Source organism: Harpegnathos saltator, unplaced genomic scaffold (assembly GCF_003227715.2).
Source record: "Harpegnathos saltator strain DR-91 unplaced genomic scaffold, Hsal_v8.6 scaffold846, whole genome shotgun sequence".
Taxonomy (NCBI): domain Eukaryota; kingdom Metazoa; phylum Arthropoda; class Insecta; order Hymenoptera; family Formicidae; genus Harpegnathos; species Harpegnathos saltator.
Window position 1 is genome coordinate 161,920 of NW_020230700.1, and position 17,571 is coordinate 179,490.

General features: G+C 35.2%; 3 protein-coding genes across 7 annotated transcripts; 2 read left to right on the forward strand and 1 right to left on the reverse strand.

The window, feature by feature from the left end:
- Positions 1–2,924: 2,924 nt before the first annotated feature.
- Positions 2,925–7,792, forward strand: Cln7 (CLN7/MFS domain-containing 8). 2 transcript variants are annotated; one of them, XM_011136903.3, is made up of 10 exons: positions 2,925–3,535; positions 4,231–4,287; positions 4,475–4,622; positions 4,713–4,956; positions 5,106–5,194; positions 5,282–5,501; positions 5,575–5,674; positions 5,773–5,907; positions 6,064–6,173; positions 6,303–7,792. In XM_011136903.3, the coding sequence occupies exons 2-10, from the start codon at positions 4,256–4,258 to the stop codon at positions 6,815–6,817; spliced, it is 1,593 nt and encodes a 530-aa protein (XP_011135205.1). In that variant the 5' UTR covers positions 2,925–3,535; positions 4,231–4,255; the 3' UTR covers positions 6,818–7,792. The 2 variants fall into 2 exon arrangements, with proteins under 2 accessions (XP_011135205.1, XP_011135204.1); XM_011136902.3 differs by having other exon boundaries at positions 2,926–3,535; positions 4,134–4,287.
- A 552-nt stretch (positions 7,793–8,344) lies between these two features.
- On the reverse strand, positions 8,345–10,502 carry LOC105180685 (zinc finger C4H2 domain-containing protein). 4 transcript variants are annotated; one of them, XM_011136898.3, is made up of 5 exons: positions 9,795–10,502; positions 9,538–9,709; positions 9,233–9,414; positions 8,890–9,114; positions 8,345–8,757 (listed from the first exon to the last, which is right to left on the reverse strand). In XM_011136898.3, the coding sequence occupies exons 1-5, from the start codon at positions 9,851–9,853 to the stop codon at positions 8,628–8,630; spliced, it is 768 nt and encodes a 255-aa protein (XP_011135200.1). In that variant the 5' UTR covers positions 9,854–10,502; the 3' UTR covers positions 8,345–8,627. The 4 variants fall into 4 exon arrangements, with proteins under 4 accessions (XP_011135200.1, XP_011135202.1, XP_011135201.1 ...); XM_011136900.3 differs by having other exon boundaries at positions 8,346–8,757; positions 8,890–9,099; positions 9,795–10,500; XM_011136899.3 differs by having other exon boundaries at positions 8,350–8,757; positions 8,899–9,114; positions 9,795–10,495.
- A 112-nt stretch (positions 10,503–10,614) lies between these two features.
- Positions 10,615–15,960, forward strand: Rab11 (RAS oncogene family member Rab11). The gene is made up of 5 exons (XM_011136897.3): positions 10,615–11,005; positions 13,407–13,602; positions 13,852–14,126; positions 14,660–14,816; positions 15,912–15,960. Exons 1-4 carry the CDS (start codon positions 10,966–10,968, stop codon positions 14,794–14,796), a joined length of 648 nt encoding a protein of 215 aa, XP_011135199.1. The 5' UTR covers positions 10,615–10,965; the 3' UTR covers positions 14,797–14,816; positions 15,912–15,960.
- The last annotated feature ends 1,611 nt before the right edge of the window (positions 15,961–17,571 follow it).

The following is a 17,571-nucleotide window of genomic DNA, read 5'->3' on the forward strand; positions in this document are numbered from 1 at the left end:
CGAATACTTTGATTGAACAATTTAATTTACTTTCTTTTAAAATAAATCTTGAATATAGCTGAAAAAATTGGATTATTCATTTGTACACCTAATATATATATATATATATATATAAATATATATATATATATGTATATACATTTGTACACCTAATATATATACATATATATATATATGTATGTATACAGATTTCTTTACCTCTCTTCCCTCACTGATTATCATCTTCATTCTTTTTCCAGAACGCAGTGCTTGAACCACGAGCACCGTTCTTCTCTTCCTTACTTTAAGAGTGTTGTGCTTGAACCACGAGCACCATTCTTCCTCATTTCCCTAAGAACGATAGTGCTTGAACCACGAGCACCATTCGCCTTTTTATTCTTTAAACTTAACCACGTCCCTTCCACCTACCCTATAATAGATATTGTTAAAATAAGTATTACCAAAAAACCTCTTATATCGAGAAGAACAAGGAGAGCTGGACGGCGGATTCAATTTAGACGTCTGTTAAAAAGTTATTATAATCCAGGCACGCTCGACCTGGCTGTTTTCCAAACAGATCCATCAAAATCTTCGGTCCCGAGAATAAAATCTGAAATAAAGGGAAATATATTTGAAGTTAAATTCAACACTAGCGAGAATATTATTATTTTTAAACCTAACAGTAACCCACTTCCAAAGGCAACAGATTCAAATAATAAAGATTTGGACAAGAATAGTGCTGATCGGAAATAAACCAAACAAATCTAGACATTGCATGTTCTATGCTTGTCCAGGACGTAACAACCTCCATACTACTGGAAAATAGTCTTAAGCCCGTGTCACACTACGGATTGAAGATCAAGGATTGCGGATTGAAGATTGATATTTGACCAATCGGAATGAAGCAAATCAAAACCGAAGTTCGTTGATTCGTCGAAATCTAATCTCCAATCCGCAATCCTTGATCTTCAATCCGTAGTGTGACACGGGCTTTACAGAATTTAATCTATCTATACCGTGAGAGTAGCGTTGGAGCAGTACCCTATTTTGCCCAGAGCCATTTATTGAATTGAATTGAATACGTTATGTATTATGTATTATGTGCAAAAGCCTGTGCTCTTGCCCTAACGCTCGTGATTTATACTATCGTTAAATGGAATTTTAACTTAGGCCTGGTCTACAATACGTGTCGTAAGTTGTAAGCCGTAAGAATTGGCGAATCACAGTCGATTATTACAAAAATAATCAGCTATAATTGGTCAGTTCTTACGGCTTACAGCTTACAACACGTATTGTAGACCAGGCCTTAAGGCTCGTCTAATTAGCTGTAAGAGTAAGGCTGTAAGGTTGCAAGACACGAAATGAAATATTTTCATTCGTTGACAGCTTACGTTACAGCCTTACAGCCTTACTCTTACAGCTATTGTAGACGAGCCTTTATACAAGTAATACCTCGTCTACAATAGAAGTCATAGAGTCGTAAGTCGTACAAATTGACCAATCGCGGTCGATTATTTTTCTCTTACCGGACTATGATTGGTCAATTTCTACGACTTACGACTCTACGACTTCTATTGTAGACGAGGGGTTAAAATCATTCTACAATACGTGTCGTAAGTTGTAAGCCGTAAGAACTGACCAATTATAGCCGATTATTTTTGTAATAATCGACTGTGATTCGCTAATTCTTACGACTTACAACTTACGACACTGAGGCCTGATCTACAATACGTGTCGTAAGTTGTAAGCCGTAAGAATTGGCGAATCACAATCGATTATTACAAAAATAATCAGCTATAATTGGTCAGTTCTTACGGCTTACAGCTTACAACATCTATTGTAGACCAGGCCGTATTGTAGAATGACCTTTAAGGTTCGTCTACATTAGCTGTAAGAGTAAGGCTGTAAAGTTGTAAAACACGAAATGAAATATTTTCATTCACTGACAGCTTACGTTACAGCCTTACAGCCTTACTCTTACAACTAATGTAGACGAGCCTTAAGTCTGGGAAAGTTTTGAACGTTTTCAGTCAAGGAAGACGCAACTACCCAGACAGCACCGGACAGCCAATGGATGTACGTTTCACGTCCAATTTATGTCCGTATGTCCGATTTACGTCCATGGACATAAATTGGACGTAACAAGGATGTCCTTATTGGACATCCTTGTGGACTTGTGGACGTACATCGAACTTGTAGGACGTCCGATGTACGTCCATCGGACGTCCTATGTCCGAAATTGTGACAAACGTACGTCCTATGGACGTCTTTTGTAAAAAAAATGGTCATATAACGGACGTCCAATGGACATCCGTGTGCTGTCTGGGTATTAACAAGCAAAATACATTATAGTATGTGAAAATTTAGTTGAAAATGGTCGCATTAGAAGAATGTGTCCTATAAATCTTCAAAGGACACCTCAGGGATTCTCCGGGCACAAATCTCCAAAAGGCATCCCAGCAGCTAGATTCTGTAATTCGTTATTGGAGTTAACGACACTTCCGTTATCGTTGCGCAGCTTTTCTACGGTATATAAAAGCTGCGCAACGATAACGAAAGTGTCATTAATTCCAATAACGGGTTACAGAATCCAGCTGCAGGGATGCCCCGGAGGTATCCTCAGGACATAAGATGTCCTCTGGTCGTTCCTCGAAGATCTGTACTGTTTGAAACAAGAGTAGAAGTTTTAATATGACAACCCTAACAGCACAGATGTCCAGAGGATGTTCAAAGTACGTCTTAAGGACGTCCTGGGGACGTTTCTTCATCCTCAGGACGTCCATAGGACATCCCCAGGAGATCATGTGCTGTCTGGGAAATATATTTATGACGGTTCAGATTCTTTCATTGTTACAATTAAACACCGATTATTACCGTAATCATTTTGAAAGATATATTTGTCGCTACACGTGCTAACTTTCGTTTACAATTTCACAGATAACGTTTGAACGCTATTTTCTAAACAGACGAAAACACATATGGACGTTGACATTCATAGCATGAAAAATAGGCAGCTGATCTTAGAATATTCACTATTTGGATTATATATGTGAATGATTTTTAAATAAATAATCAGCTGGTCTGTATATATATTTGCATGTAATAAAGGATATGAAAGTATAAGAGACGATTTCAGACATGGCGTTTATATCGATACATCTACGCAGACGACCCGCGTAAAAATAATACTGTAGATAGAGATGTAGGCGAGATGTAAAAAGTTGACCAAGCATGAGTTGCAACAAAGATAACGCATGCATTTCGGTGCGTTTTCAGATCGATCACGTCTCGTTATAACAGATAGGGATCTAGGTTATTTAAATCAGCTGTTGAATGTATGACATATGTTTTGTTTCATTTTGTTGAGTCACATCGGTTCTGTGATATGTCAGATGGAATAACGAAGTAACATCAGTAAGTTCAATGACCGTCTTCCGACTGAATATGGCTGAGAATAATCGTATCTTATAAAAAAAAGAAAAGATAAAGAACGGAGAAGTTAGACTTGCAAGAAGAAATCAATTTTGATAAAGTCACGCTGACACAATCCTCAAATGTAAGTGAAGTAACAGACTCAAGGAACATTGAGAGACATATGCATATATTCGTGTTTTATGATATATAAAAATATATATGGTTTTTAATGATTTATCTTGATGATCTCTTTAGAATGAAACATTATAACTCATTCCAATGTTTTATTGAACTCAATTAATGACAAATCATATTTTTTTGTATTGTTTATTATTCTGTTATAAATTTCACCTAACTGTAAATACTTCTAAAAGGCAAAAGTCATAATACTGATATATATTTAAATATTCTTCTGTGTTGCTTATCATTCTGTTGTAAATTGCATTGAGTCATCAATGTTTTTACAAAACAAAGATCACAGTATAAATGACATAAATTTATATGACTTTGATGTTATAACATGTGACACAATATAACAATTGTAAAAATCTTCCTTGAAAATATTAGAGCTATTTTGCAATTACTATTGTGTATATAATTATTATTATGTTATTTACATGACAAGTTCAATATAAATACAAATAGTTCAAGCATAGTTTTATTATTTTATTGAAAAGAATTAAGTATATATATTATTCAAGTAATCAAATTTTGACAACTGAATTATTTTATTTTAATAGATTGATAATTTATAATATCTATTGATAATCTATGTTGGATATATATTGGATTCTTCAAAATAGTGAGTTTGTCTTACAATTCTATTTCTTTAAATAGAAAATAGAATGATACAACAGTCTTAATGGATCGTTGCAAGAAATTCTTCACCAGAAGGTAAATTTTACTTTAATTTTTTCCAAACATTAAATATTGAATTAAATGTTTATTATTTTCCAAATATAAATGATAACTAGAATATCTATAAGCTTTTTAAAACTTAATTTTTTTATGCTCTAATCTTCTAATTCTTTATCATCTAATATATTTTCAATTTGTAAATAGATATACCAAACTTTTTTAGGCATACCGAACCCTGTCTTGATGATTTAGAAACTGAGTTTGAAAGAAAAGAACGATGGAGAAGTATATATGCAATTTACTTTACAATGTTCTTGATGTCTCTTGGCTTCAGTATTATATTGACTGGTGTTTGGCCATACTTAGACAAGGTGTGTAACAAATATCAAAATATCTATCAGAAAAATCATGCAAGTTATATACAATAAATTCTTTAATATGTACACACTTGTATATTTCAGTTGGATCCTACAGCAGGAAAAGAATTTATGGGATATGTAGTGGCAGCTAATCCACTGGGACAAATGTTGTTTTCACCTCTGGTGGGTTGGTGGGGCAATAAAAGAGGATCAGTCAGATTACCACTTTTAGTGACCCTAGCATTGTTCACTTTAGCATCTGCAGCTTACAGTATCCTTGAGGTGATACCTGGTGACAGAAAAATTTACATGATTGTTGCCAGATTCTTCGTTGGAGTTAGCTCCGGTTAATAAAATTCCCCAATGTTAAGATTATATCAGTGTAGTACAACTACATGTTAGAGAAAACTGTTTTACTTCAATTAATAAGCAACTCAATCTTCACTTTCATAATTTAATTTCACTTCACAAGTATGTATTATTTCTCTTTTGCAGCCAACATAGCAGTAGCAAGATCTTACTTATCTGCAGCTACAAAACTTTCAGAACGTACACATGCAGTCTCCATGATATCTCTTGCACAGGTGATCTTTTACAATCTTTATTGTGAAACTGGCTTGTCTACTTTTATACAGAAAACATAGAAAGCAAACAATATAATATACTTTTAGGTATTGGGTTTTGTAGTGGGCCCTGGACTACAAGCTGCTGTTACACCTCTCGGAGACCATGGTATTACATTTATGATGCTGCCTTTAAACATGTACACAACGGCTGGTTGGATTAATGTAATAATGGGTATCTTTAATTTCATTTTGTTCCTCCCGTGGAATTTCAAGGAACACAAAATCGCCATAAAGGAAGCCATGCGTAACGAGGGAAAGGCTACTGGTAATAGACTTGCTACTTTGTATCGATTGCATACATATGTATTTATATGTAATGAAGTTCACTGCATTTATAGAGAAAGAAACTTGGAAGTCCTTAAAACCTGACTACCTAGCATCGTGGACTTTAATTTGCGCATTCTTCGTTTTGGTATTTAACTTCGTTCTTCTTGAAACGTAAGTATATTTACTTGCATATGAAATGTTGATGTAACATAATAGAAAAATTGCTTACCAGATAAAAGATTTCAATTAATAAATTCTTTTTTCCTCAGATTGGGTACCTCTCTCACCATGGATCAATTTGCTTGGACCAAGCAAGAAGCAATGTACTACATGGGAATATTGATGAGCGTCGGTGCCATAGTAGCATGCATCACATTTGCCATGATTGGACCACTCTGTAAGAGGTAATTGCAAAAATTTCAAAATATATTATCATCCGTTCACTTATTCAACTATAAAATTACAACTTGCATAGTAACAAGTTAGTTATAATACTTGAGTGAATCATTATCATTCATTTCATAGATTATTGAAGTATACAGAACAACTTTTGGTTTTAGATTCGAGGAACGTAAAGTGATGTTATGGGGTGGATTCTTCTTTATGGTGATTGGACGAGTGTTATGCATCCCATGGGGTCCCAATCTTCCTAAGATTGCGGATTTCGGACGTGGGTATTAATTTCAAGTTACACCAACATCTGATAAAACTTACGTTACATTATGCTACACGATAATAATGTAATGTAGTATGTAATCGATGATTCTCTGTAACACATATCTGCTTCAATATCTTGTAGCGTACAATAATATCACGGAAGACGTCAATGGTACAGAGATTGTGGGCTGTCCAATTACTCAGGAATGGTGTCTGTACACTCCACAAATCACGGTTACGCAATTTCTTGTTGGTTACGGCTTTACCGCCGTAGGTTATCCCTTAGGAGTCACTCTGATACAGACGATATTCAGCAAGATTCTTGGACCGCGCCCGCAAGGTGTGTGGATGGGTTTAATGACAGGTGCTGGTTGCGCATCTCGCGTCATGGGTCCGGTTTTCGTTGGTTTTATTTACACTCGCTTAGGTACATATCATACATTTGGTGTTACCGGCGTGATGTTAATCATCTCCATGTTGTGGTTACAACTTGTGAAGAAGCGTCTGATTCCACCAGAGTTGAAGAAAGCCGAAGAGATGCCGAATGAGAACGTAAAGGATGTCGAAACTCCATTAGTACATTTAAGATCTGATAGTACTCAAGCATCGCCTGAACTTCGGAGGTCTAACGGCACATCGAGCGGTGATAAGGTATAACAATCGTTGACGGAATAAATTGATCTTTCTTACGGGTGCAATAATGATACGACTGCCACTACAAATTGTATATAAAGTAGCAGGAGACAATATTGCAATCATGATGCAAATGGATTTTATATTTTTTATGAATATATACATAATACTACGAAGTTACTATTACGGAAATTATACATTCTGTTTCAATGCAATGTAGATATTTTATACAATATTATATATTTTGTTTCGAATGTGAACAAGACGAGGAATACGCTTACTCGGAATTGTTATTAATTTTACTACATTTACAAACAACTTTAAACTGCTTATACACGTTAGATACAATTACAAAATGTTACTTGTATTATAAAGACAAGCTTGCCATAGATAATTTAATCAAAAGTGGCATTTACCGACTATTCTTATTTTGTTTTCTTGAAGGAAATTGTCAATTATTAAATTAATATAATTTTACCGGAGGAATAGTTGGTAGATCAATTTTGATACAAATGACTTTTATATACATACAATTGTATTATAAGTACGGATTATAAGTTGCGGATATGTACAAATCTATTAAGCTGCCATAAAAATGATGATTACATTTAAAAATTTTGCGAAGTTACTGAAAATTGACTAATCGATCGACTGTTAGTCTCAAAGATTCCTACTTGTCAATTTTATACTGCAAATATCAATATGACACATGTTTTTGCTCAAAATATATTTAGATGTTAAAATGTTTAGATCGTTTTGTTTTCCAATATTTTATTAATTTACATAAATAAATGAATGAAATGGTCTATCTTTCATCTAACTTAAAGAATAAAGTCTGACCTAAATTGAATAGAAATCCAAAAAATGTAGCTTTAATTTAGGAAAAATGAAAAAGAAGTTCAAACGATGCGTTTAACAGATATATAAATATAATATTTTATATCAAAATGAGTACTTCAAGAGAGATTAGTATAAAGATTTATAATAAAAATAATACAAGCGCACATAATGTTAGAAAATTATTATTGTTAAAGATATAATTATAAAAAATTATATATAAATATATAATTATATATAAAAAATTATAATAGGAATATATTATATCATGAAAACAAGTACGAATTGTTACCCAAAGTGCAATTATATTTATAGCACACAATGCAATGATTCATAACTGCAGAAAGCAATATTAGAAAGTAATATATGAAAATGTATATTTTTTTAATGTTTCTACGAATAATAAAAAATAGACTTAACGCGATTTGCAAATTAGAATATACATTGTACTTATATATGTATATCTTTCTATACAAATTAGTGAAAAAGAAATGTCAAATATATAAAACTGAGATCAATATTATGCATCGCCCTATATAATGATATAAGTATCTAATTTATTTTTGTTTTATCTATTCCTTCCTTGAACGACGATGAAAATTGTTAAACTGCGTGTATTCATGTAAAATTTTTAACACTAATTAACTATATTCATTCGAACAAATATCAAATATTAAATTTTTACTTTTATTTTTCTGTGATAGAAATTATATTTGGTTATATAAATTCATACATGGTCTTATATATCCTTAACACGAATATAATCAAATTTTAAAACCTAAAAAATGCTGCATTGTCAAAAAATTGACTTATTATATAAACATATAGATTCTCATGGATGTTGTGCTATTACTTATACTGACATAAATGCTAATGATACGATAAAAGTGCATAGTTGTTATGGATTACAAAAATGATTAATATGTGTCCTCTTACATCATATATGAACTGTAGAAATGCAGATCCATTCATATATAAATAATACTTCTAATTACAATTAATCTTTTTTCTTTGGTTTCTTAGGATTACGCGAGCGTGACTTTGCTTTACACAGTGGACAAATTGGTGCATTCCTATGAATTTGTTGATGGCATGAAAGGCAGGATTTCATAGGTGGTGGTTGTTGCCTGTAAAACAATTGAAATTTCTTTGTTTTATCTGCTGCAGCAGCAGTTTCATAGATTTATACTGTGGACATTTGCCATCTAGTTAACTTTCTATTCTTATATAAAAGATATAATAAAGGGGTCGAGATATACCAGTGGTACCTGAATGTTGGAGCTGGGGGCCCTGGAGCTGGTGGCAGTGGTCTGGGTTCTGGTTTGCTAGGTCCTTGAAGCGGTTGTGGAGCAAGGAAAGGTGTAGAACCACCTGGATGTCCAGGATGGTGTAATCCAAGTGATGGTAATAAATCATCACCTCGTACCTCTACTCTCCATTCTGCTTTCTGCATCGGACGCTCAAAGTAGCTATGAACAAATCGTCTACACAATAAAAGTTTAACTCAACGCAGTCTACCATTTGATTTTTAATTTATTAGATGACAGACATTATCTTTCCATTCATAAATTCTGATAGCTAAATAATGGTCAATGTACTTACTCAGGTGAAATAAGATCTGACTCTGTCTCATATAGCTCTGGTAACCTTTCCAAGCCCAAGAATTCTCTCCGCATACGGTCAATATCATGCTTTAATGGCTGATAGTCATTATTGTGGATCAATTTTGCAGTTTCCCTTGCTCTATTGCGAGCTTCTTCTGCTTGTTTAATTACAGATTCCATCTAACAGAAAGAAAAGAAGCTTGTTATCAGTTTATATATATATATTTGTGCGATATATTTCATATTAATGTTGACAGTTTAAAAGTTTATATACTATTTCTCAATGTTACATAAGAAACTTACTGCATTTATATCTGCATGTATCTGACGTAGCTCCTCTACATGTGCCATTTTCTCCTGCATTAGCAGATCCATTTCCTGCTTATACTCTAACAAACATTTCTCCTCCTGTTCAGTCTGTTCCACCTCTTGCAATATTCTTTGTTTCAATTTCTCCAACTGAAGAGTTTTCGACCTGATGGAACATAAAGGAAACTCTTAGTGCATAATATGCTTAATTAAACAAATTTTACTCAAATATTCATATATATTATGTATACCTGATGTCTTTCAAAGCTTCCAGCTTCGCAAATATTACCACCGTCTCGGACGCTGACATGTCGGAAGTTAATCCCGGATATTTATCGCTGTTACGAGTCTCGTGGAATTTTTTAGCAGCGACTTTTTGCTCACCGAATTACCGCGAATACAGAACCGTAGCAATTAAAAAGGTTCAAGGGAATCAAGTTGGGCATGGCATTTGGAATAATAATTCGATTACGGATAGATCCTCGGCTCCACCAGCTGATAACTGTATTTTGGAGAACTATCTGTCAAACCTGTCAAACAATATCTCGAGGACACAACGAACGAGTTAATTAATCGTTTTCGTCGGTTTGGTCTACCCGCATGAGATAGTAAACTTCGAATCTTTTCGACGCGTGAGATAAAGACGCCCGCGCCATCTGGGATGCTGGGACCGGTAATCGCGACCGTCGTTCCGAGATTCGATTTTCTCCATTCGTCTCCGCCCCTTTTTATTCCTAATTATATTTGTTGAAGACTCTCGATTCCGCAAAATCCCCGTGTCATCGTCCCGTGCCCGCAAATCCCACACTTTCCACACGCAACGTTAACAATCACTCATTGACTTTTGTACTCAATCTGTCCGATAAAGAAACATTTGCAATCTCCATCACGAGTCATCGGCCGAGCCCGGTGCCCAACGGGCGAGCTCGTTCCGTAGGGATTTCGGCGATCGCCTCGCGGATCTCCCGTCCGGCGGCGGCCAGAGAACAGCGGAATCCGTTCTCGATGAATCACAATTAATGCACAAAGAGTCGCGCGTGCGTACGGCGGCGGCGGTGGCGCTGCACGAGATTGCGCATGCATGGTTTATCGGCTCTCTGGAGGGGCGTAGAAAGGAGGCCATATTGTACAGTTAAATTGAAAGAACGAAAATAATTGTATCTCCGTGTGATCGTTCATACGTGCGTCCGTGCTGTTCCGCCGACGGTTTCCCCTATTTTTATCGCGCACCGCGTCGCGAGGACGACCCGTCCGCTCATAATCGCGCGTGGCAGCGAGAAAAGCAGCCTACAGGAGAGCCAATCGGCGGCTCTTGGCCACCTCCGTCTTTGTATATAAGCCATACATCGCGCAGTAGTACGGCTCGAGCCTAGAGTCAACCCGAAATCGGCTCGCTGAAAGGTGCTTGTTGCTGCGGTCGAAATGGGCACTCGGGACGACGAGTACGATTATTTATTTAAAGGTAAATTATGACTCTGCTTCTCTTCTCTCTCGTTCTCTTTCTCTCTCCCTCTCCCATTTCGTTCCTCTCCCTCTCTTGCTATCTCTCTCTCTCTCTCTTTCTCTCTCTCTCTCTCTCTCTCTCTCTCTCTTTCCGTACTCCGGGACACGATTGTCGCGAGTGCTCGGGACGATCCTCTTCGGAGCAGCCCTCGGCATCCAGCCGACGAGGCATGCAGCCGGGGGATCGCTTCCATTTTATGGCAGGACCGCGTGCCGTATAACGTCACGGCGAACGTCAGTTCGCACGGGCTTAAACGGTGTACGGATCCGTTGTGTCGCCTGTCGACAGCGATACGCGCGCGCGATGACATCAGAGACGATGACCCACCACACGGAGAGGCGGAGAGGAGGCCGATGCTTGCTCATCGCTGCGGGCGACCTCCCGTCGTCCTCGCCTTCGCGGTGTCTCGCGAATTTGAATTTTCTCGCCGACAGCGGCGACGAGGAGGACGAGGATGTCTTGCCGCATCCGCCGATCCCCGGGCTTTTCCCTCCTCCTCTTCCTCCTCCGCCTCCTCCTCCTCCTCCTCCTTCTCCTCCTCCTCGACGCAGCCCTCCTCCCTGCCTTGGCTCGGCGCGCGAGGGGCTCTCCTCTTTTCCGCCCCGCTTGAAAAAGAAAAATAATGTCGATGTACGGGTCGTGATTATTGCATTACGTATGTAATTGAACGAGTAAGAATATGCGAGCGCGATATATGCGCATGTATCGAATGTATCGAATGTATGCGCGATGCATGATTGCGTGTCCACGGTGTTACTAGCCGCTGTTGTGTCCCTGTGTATGTGTGTGTGCGACGTGTGTATGTGCATGCGTGCGTACATTACGGATACATACAGAAGTTTTTTCGACCCTGTCATGCCGCACTTTCGAAAGCAACGGGTGCTGCCGCGTGCACCAGGGCACTTCGGTCTCGGGGCGATTTTCACGCCCTTCTGCCGGGGATTCCTTAGGCGGCAATTAACGTTAATGGATTAATTGTGCGTCCATGAATGTAGGTTTATTCGACTATTTCGCATTATCATTCACTGGGCGATCCCCATTAGCTTTTCTCCTCCGCTCTTGACCCTTGGCTTCGCGAGAATTTAATATAATCATGTACTTGGACCTATCATTGCCGCGATTTGAATACACAATGTTGTGCTGTCTAGTTAGCCGTGTCTTCCTGCCTCGTTTGAGCGCTTTTGAAACATTTAGCATTGTGTGGAAATTATATATAATTATACATAGCTTTTTGTAAAAGTAGTAGAAGAGATACACAGCAAAGTTCCTATCTCTGAATTGTTTTACTAGAATAAATCATCACTAATTTCTTAGCACAAATAAATAATAATGATTCTTACAACAAATTAATTAATACACTTGCAAATATATATTCATTTTGTGTATTAACTTCATGTGATATATTTATTATTGCATTTATTTGTTGTTATATTATGTTTCTCAATTCTACATGCGTTATATTTCACTAATGATATAACTGGTATCACAGAAAGACCAGACATTTACTTATTTTATCTGTTTTCTTTCTCTGCTTCTGCTATGCTTTACTTCCAAGACATCTGAGTAGTAATCAACAGGAAAGCACATGCATACATATGACTCTGTTGTATGATGTGGCACTGTTTCACTGATTCACTGATTCTGCACTGGAATTTTTAGTCTTGCAGATAAAAAGTTTTATACGGTCAAGCTACTAAGTCAGCACTTTTGGTTTTATAATTTTTTTATTCATGAAGCAAAATGATATATTTGGTCTTCTAATATTTCATCATTCTTTGAAAGAACTTTTCAAAGAATTTCTTAAAATTAATATTATTATCTTCAACTGCTTCATACACAAACAATTTTTATACATCAAGCATCCGAAGTAAAAAAATATTAAATATATGAAGAAATATCTTTAATTTCATTGCATATATCTCAGCAATATAAGAATATTAATATAATAATAAAATAAATAATCTAAATAATTCTTATAGTTATATGCAATCTTGCTGCAGATGCTAAAAGAGAAAGATATCCTTTTTCCGTATATAATTATCATTATATATAATTATTATATTAAATAATTGATAGTTGATATATTATATCGATAGCTATTGATATCTGGGAATAAGAATAACCAAGTATCTTTTTCTATTTATAGCATAGTGTTGATAGGAAGAACAGTCATAATGCCTGAAATATTTCTTATGTTTTCCTTTGTCTTTCTAAACCTGTTGCCTGATTTACTCCTAAGACTCTACACATATACTATATTTCAACAATCAGTTTCACAATATATAATAATATGCATATTATTTTTATCCTTATTATTCGTATCCATATTATATTTAATCAATTCTCTTTGTCTTTTCAGTTGTTCTCATTGGAGACTCTGGAGTAGGAAAAAGTAATCTTCTATCTCGATTCACAAGAAATGAATTCAACTTGGAGTCAAAGTCTACCATCGGAGTTGAATTTGCAACACGCAGTATACAAGTAGATGGTAAAACCATCAAAGCCCAAATTTGGGATACAGCTGGGCAAGAGCGTTATCGCGCGATTACTTCTGCGTAAGTTTTCACACTCACCCTGATTTATCATATTGTTCTTAATAATATCATGTTGTAATGTGGATTATGTATAATATAATTTTATAAGTCACAATCCTTAACATGAGATCATATTGACAAATTAATGCAGATACTAAAGCTGAACAAAAAAGAAAGAAACGCATCCTGTTTCAAGTAAAATTGGCGGGACACTCGGTATATAATTATAAATTTTACATGCAATATTAATAATCCTTTCCGAATTGTTAGATATTACCGCGGAGCAGTTGGTGCGCTACTCGTGTACGATATTGCAAAACATCTGACGTACGAAAATGTAGAAAGATGGTTACGAGAATTACGGGACCATGCTGATCAAAACATTGTGATCATGTTAGTGGGAAATAAGTCAGACTTAAGGCATCTGCGTGCTGTTCCGACTGACGAGGCTAAGGCGTTTGCTGAGAGGAATGGCTTGTCTTTCATTGAAACATCCGCTTTAGACTCTACTAACGTTGAGACAGCGTTTCAAAATATATTAACAGGTAACAGACCTCGTTCACAATACCATCATAGGGAGCTAGTGTACCACTGAGCCGATTGTTGAAGATCGTAGTCCTTGTTAGATCTATAGTACAGCTAACATCATGGTGTATGTTTTCCTGAAGACAATCGCCATACTTTCATATGATTATCAATGCTATATGTGTGTGCTGTGTTATACATAAGCTCCTTTGGATCATAGGATGTAGAATTTATTTTTATGTAATTTTTTTATCAGCATATATTTGTTAGAAGCACATTTTTTATGAATCGCAGGAAGCGATGAACTACTAACATAAGTTTGATTTTAGTTAATCGAACCATGTTTTATTCCATATTTTTATATTTCACATACATATTAACAAGACACACTATTATAATTTTCTTTAATTTTTCAAAGGAAATTTTAATATTGCAATAAAGATAGAATTTAATGATATTTTTCCTGCACCAATGTTAAAATATTTATCATATACTAGATGATATACTAGATCAATATTGCAATGTAATATAACAAAATATGTTCTTTTTACAGAAATATACAGAATCGTATCGCAAAAACAGATACGAGATCCACCTGAAGGTGATACAATCCGGCCACAAAATGTAGAACAAATTGAAGTCAAACCAACGATGAATGCCGAGGGAATGCGTAAGCAGTGCTGCCAGTGACTCACCTTGTTGCTTAAAATGTGTGTACACATAAATACAGTATGAATATCACGGAAGTACAGTTGCATAATATCTAATTTCTAACAAAAGAAAAGATTTAGTCTGTGATGCAGTAAGAAAATGAAAAAAAAAATGAAAGTTTCTGGGATAATTCTTTGTATGCTAGGATAGATTTAATATAAGGAAATTGTGGTTAGTTAATTATACATGTTAACTTGATTGTAAATTGAGTTACTTTTAACATATATCACAATTAAATATTACTAAAGACACTTCCATCACGTTTTTTTATTCCAATAATTTCTGCTCTATATACTATTTCCTTAATAACAAAACAAAAGTCGAAGAGTCATTCACTATTTTTTATTTCAAGTTGGGTTTTTCCTTGGTTCTCTTTCTCGAGATCGCTTCAAAAGCACATCCTTCAGGATCATTGACTCAGATTAAGTTCAAGATTCTGAAGTTATGCTATATTTGTAAGAGTCACTCTTCTTGCTATATTATTAAGCTCTCTCTTTTTTCTTTTTCCATTTCTTTTTTTTTTTCTATATATTTTTGTATGGTATATCTATAGAGATATTTTCTAAACTGTAGCCTTTTCAAGGTCTATAGTCCTCATGACATAACACATATACAATATTTGTTTAATTGGATCAGTTATTTGTACTTCAATAGAGAGTACGTTAACACACTCACACATCTAAAGTATGTTCGAAGAGAGCCAAATAAAAAGGAAAGGTATGTTAATGATACGCTAGAGAGCCAATGTATATTTCATATTTTTATTAAGTGTTATACTTGAAATGCTATGGTTTTTGATTGCGCAGATTGATCTGTATATTTGCGATATATTTTTGTTTTAGATTAATATATTTATTTATAGATGATTCTATATATGTGTGTGAATTATAGGTATAATACTCGAGAGATACAAGATATACAAATATTTTGTTCTAAATTATCTTCTTTTCATAAACGACCTTTGGTAATCGATCAGTCCCATCAGTTACGGCATTAGATCAATTATATTTTTATTATATTTAGAATGACTTCTCAGGCACACCTGTTGCTTGCAGTTTGACTGTTATGACAATTTCGTGAATTTTCTTTTGCAGAAGCGGTTATACGGCGGAGGAGATAATGGAAGTACTAGCTGATGGTAGATATAGCAGGTGCATCACAGAACGAGAGTTAAGACTATGTGCGCGAGCATGTAATCTCGTATGCTAGAAGAGGTTTTATCCTTACTAAATTACCAGGACATCCATCAGACCATATGTGAGAGAGCGTTGTATATGCATTATATATTCATGGTAATAATCAAGTAAGGATAAGCGTCGAAAGAGAAACTGTACGATGTACGCTGTAAACGCGAATACACGCGCGCGCGCGCACCATTCTACCCGCGAAAAAAAAGGGAAAAGAAAGGAAAGATAATTCATCTTTACTCTTTCTGTCTCTGTCTCTCTATCTGTCACGATATAAATTATGTTATAATAAATGAATGTTGTATTACTGCTTCTTTGTAATACATATATAAACAATTCTTCTTAACGCGTAGCGTGATCGTGAATATGTGAAAAAGCAGTTTATGGTTGTATATGCATTGATGAATATCATGAACAAGTTACTATCGTGCACTGCGTAGAAGGAAACAAACTAACGATAAGTAATGGGCTTACGGCGAATACAATAAAACGCGCCTGAAAAAGTAAAAAAAAAATAAACGGAAAGAAAAGAAACCAGTTGACTCGAGATAGTCCTTTCTCGTTGCTCACTCTCGGCTCTTCGTAAATATAGTACTAGTCTGTACAAGCTTGGGCACTACATGCTTCGGGATTAACTTTATTTTTACACACGGAGCTTTCCATCGAGACTTCTTACCAGTCGAAATTGTATTTAAGAACGAAGCTGTATAGTAAGCATTTTCCAAAACTCTAATAACGTTGCTTTCTGTGTGGTTGTATTGTAATATGTTATCGTCACGCGCTTTTATTGTATCCTAAATAAAATGGAGAGTGAGTTGAGATATATAAAAAAAGAAATGTCCATTTCTCTTGATGAGTTACGATGCGAAAAAAAACAGTTCTCAATCTATCACTCTTTGCATAATAATCTCTAGCAAAATTATTGAATAAAATGAAAAAAAGAAGCAAGATTAATAAAAGATAATTATAGTGCATCGTGCGTGCGTTTAACCTGATTTATAGTACGTCTAATTTATATATTATCGCGAATTATATATAAATATATATATATATATTCGTTGTAAGAAAATGAGAGAAATAATACAACGTTGTTTCTCGAAGCAATCTTAAAAATAATAAGGTAATCACGAGCATAATTATTATTTGATATAGCAGGCTTATTACTTTATTATGGACAACTCAGAACTGTAATGTGTATAAGCAATGTCAAAGTGACCATAGTTTTCTACAGATACCTTTGATTTATTCTGTATCCTTAGGCTGTATCGAGCTCTACAAAACTTAGGGAATGCGAATTTTATTTTCTTTTATGCTAAGTGAAATAGATTTATACGGTTGAATATTGAAGAATAATTTAAGCTATTATAAGATTGTTTTATCCTCTCATTTCATTGCATATAAAAAAGGGATATTATATCTACAACAGCATAGATTATTATTAATAATACCTTGTATTTCATTATTTTATTAATAAAAAACCAAATTTGCTTTTAAAAAGGACGGATATTTGTGACGAGTGTATCTACAGAATGCTTGAATGGCGTAAATCCTATTTTCACGTTGTGAC

Coding starts and splice junctions, on each gene's coding strand:
- LOC105180685 (XM_011136898.3), bottom strand. CDS start 9,853: ATGTCAGCGTCCGAGACGGTGGTAATATTTGCGAAGCTGGAAGCTTTG. Junction 9,415..9,537: donor TACATGCAGATATAAATGCA/GTAAGTTTCTTA, acceptor TCTTTCTGTTAG/ATGGAATCTGTAATTAAACA. Junction 8,758..8,889: donor CCAACATTCAGGTACCACTG/GTATATCTCGAC, acceptor ATTGTTTTACAG/GCAACAACCACCACCTATGA.
- Rab11 (XM_011136897.3), top strand. CDS start 10,966: ATGGGCACTCGGGACGACGAGTACGATTATTTATTTAAAG. Junction 11,006..13,406: donor GTACGATTATTTATTTAAAG/GTAAATTATGAC, acceptor TTGTCTTTTCAG/TTGTTCTCATTGGAGACTCT. Junction 13,603..13,851: donor TATCGCGCGATTACTTCTGC/GTAAGTTTTCAC, acceptor CCGAATTGTTAG/ATATTACCGCGGAGCAGTTG.
- Cln7 (XM_011136903.3), top strand. CDS start 4,256: ATGGATCGTTGCAAGAAATTCTTCACCAGAAG. Junction 4,957..5,105: donor CTTCGTTGGAGTTAGCTCCG/GTTAATAAAATT, acceptor TCTCTTTTGCAG/CCAACATAGCAGTAGCAAGA. Junction 6,174..6,302: donor TAAGATTGCGGATTTCGGAC/GTGGGTATTAAT, acceptor AATATCTTGTAG/CGTACAATAATATCACGGAA.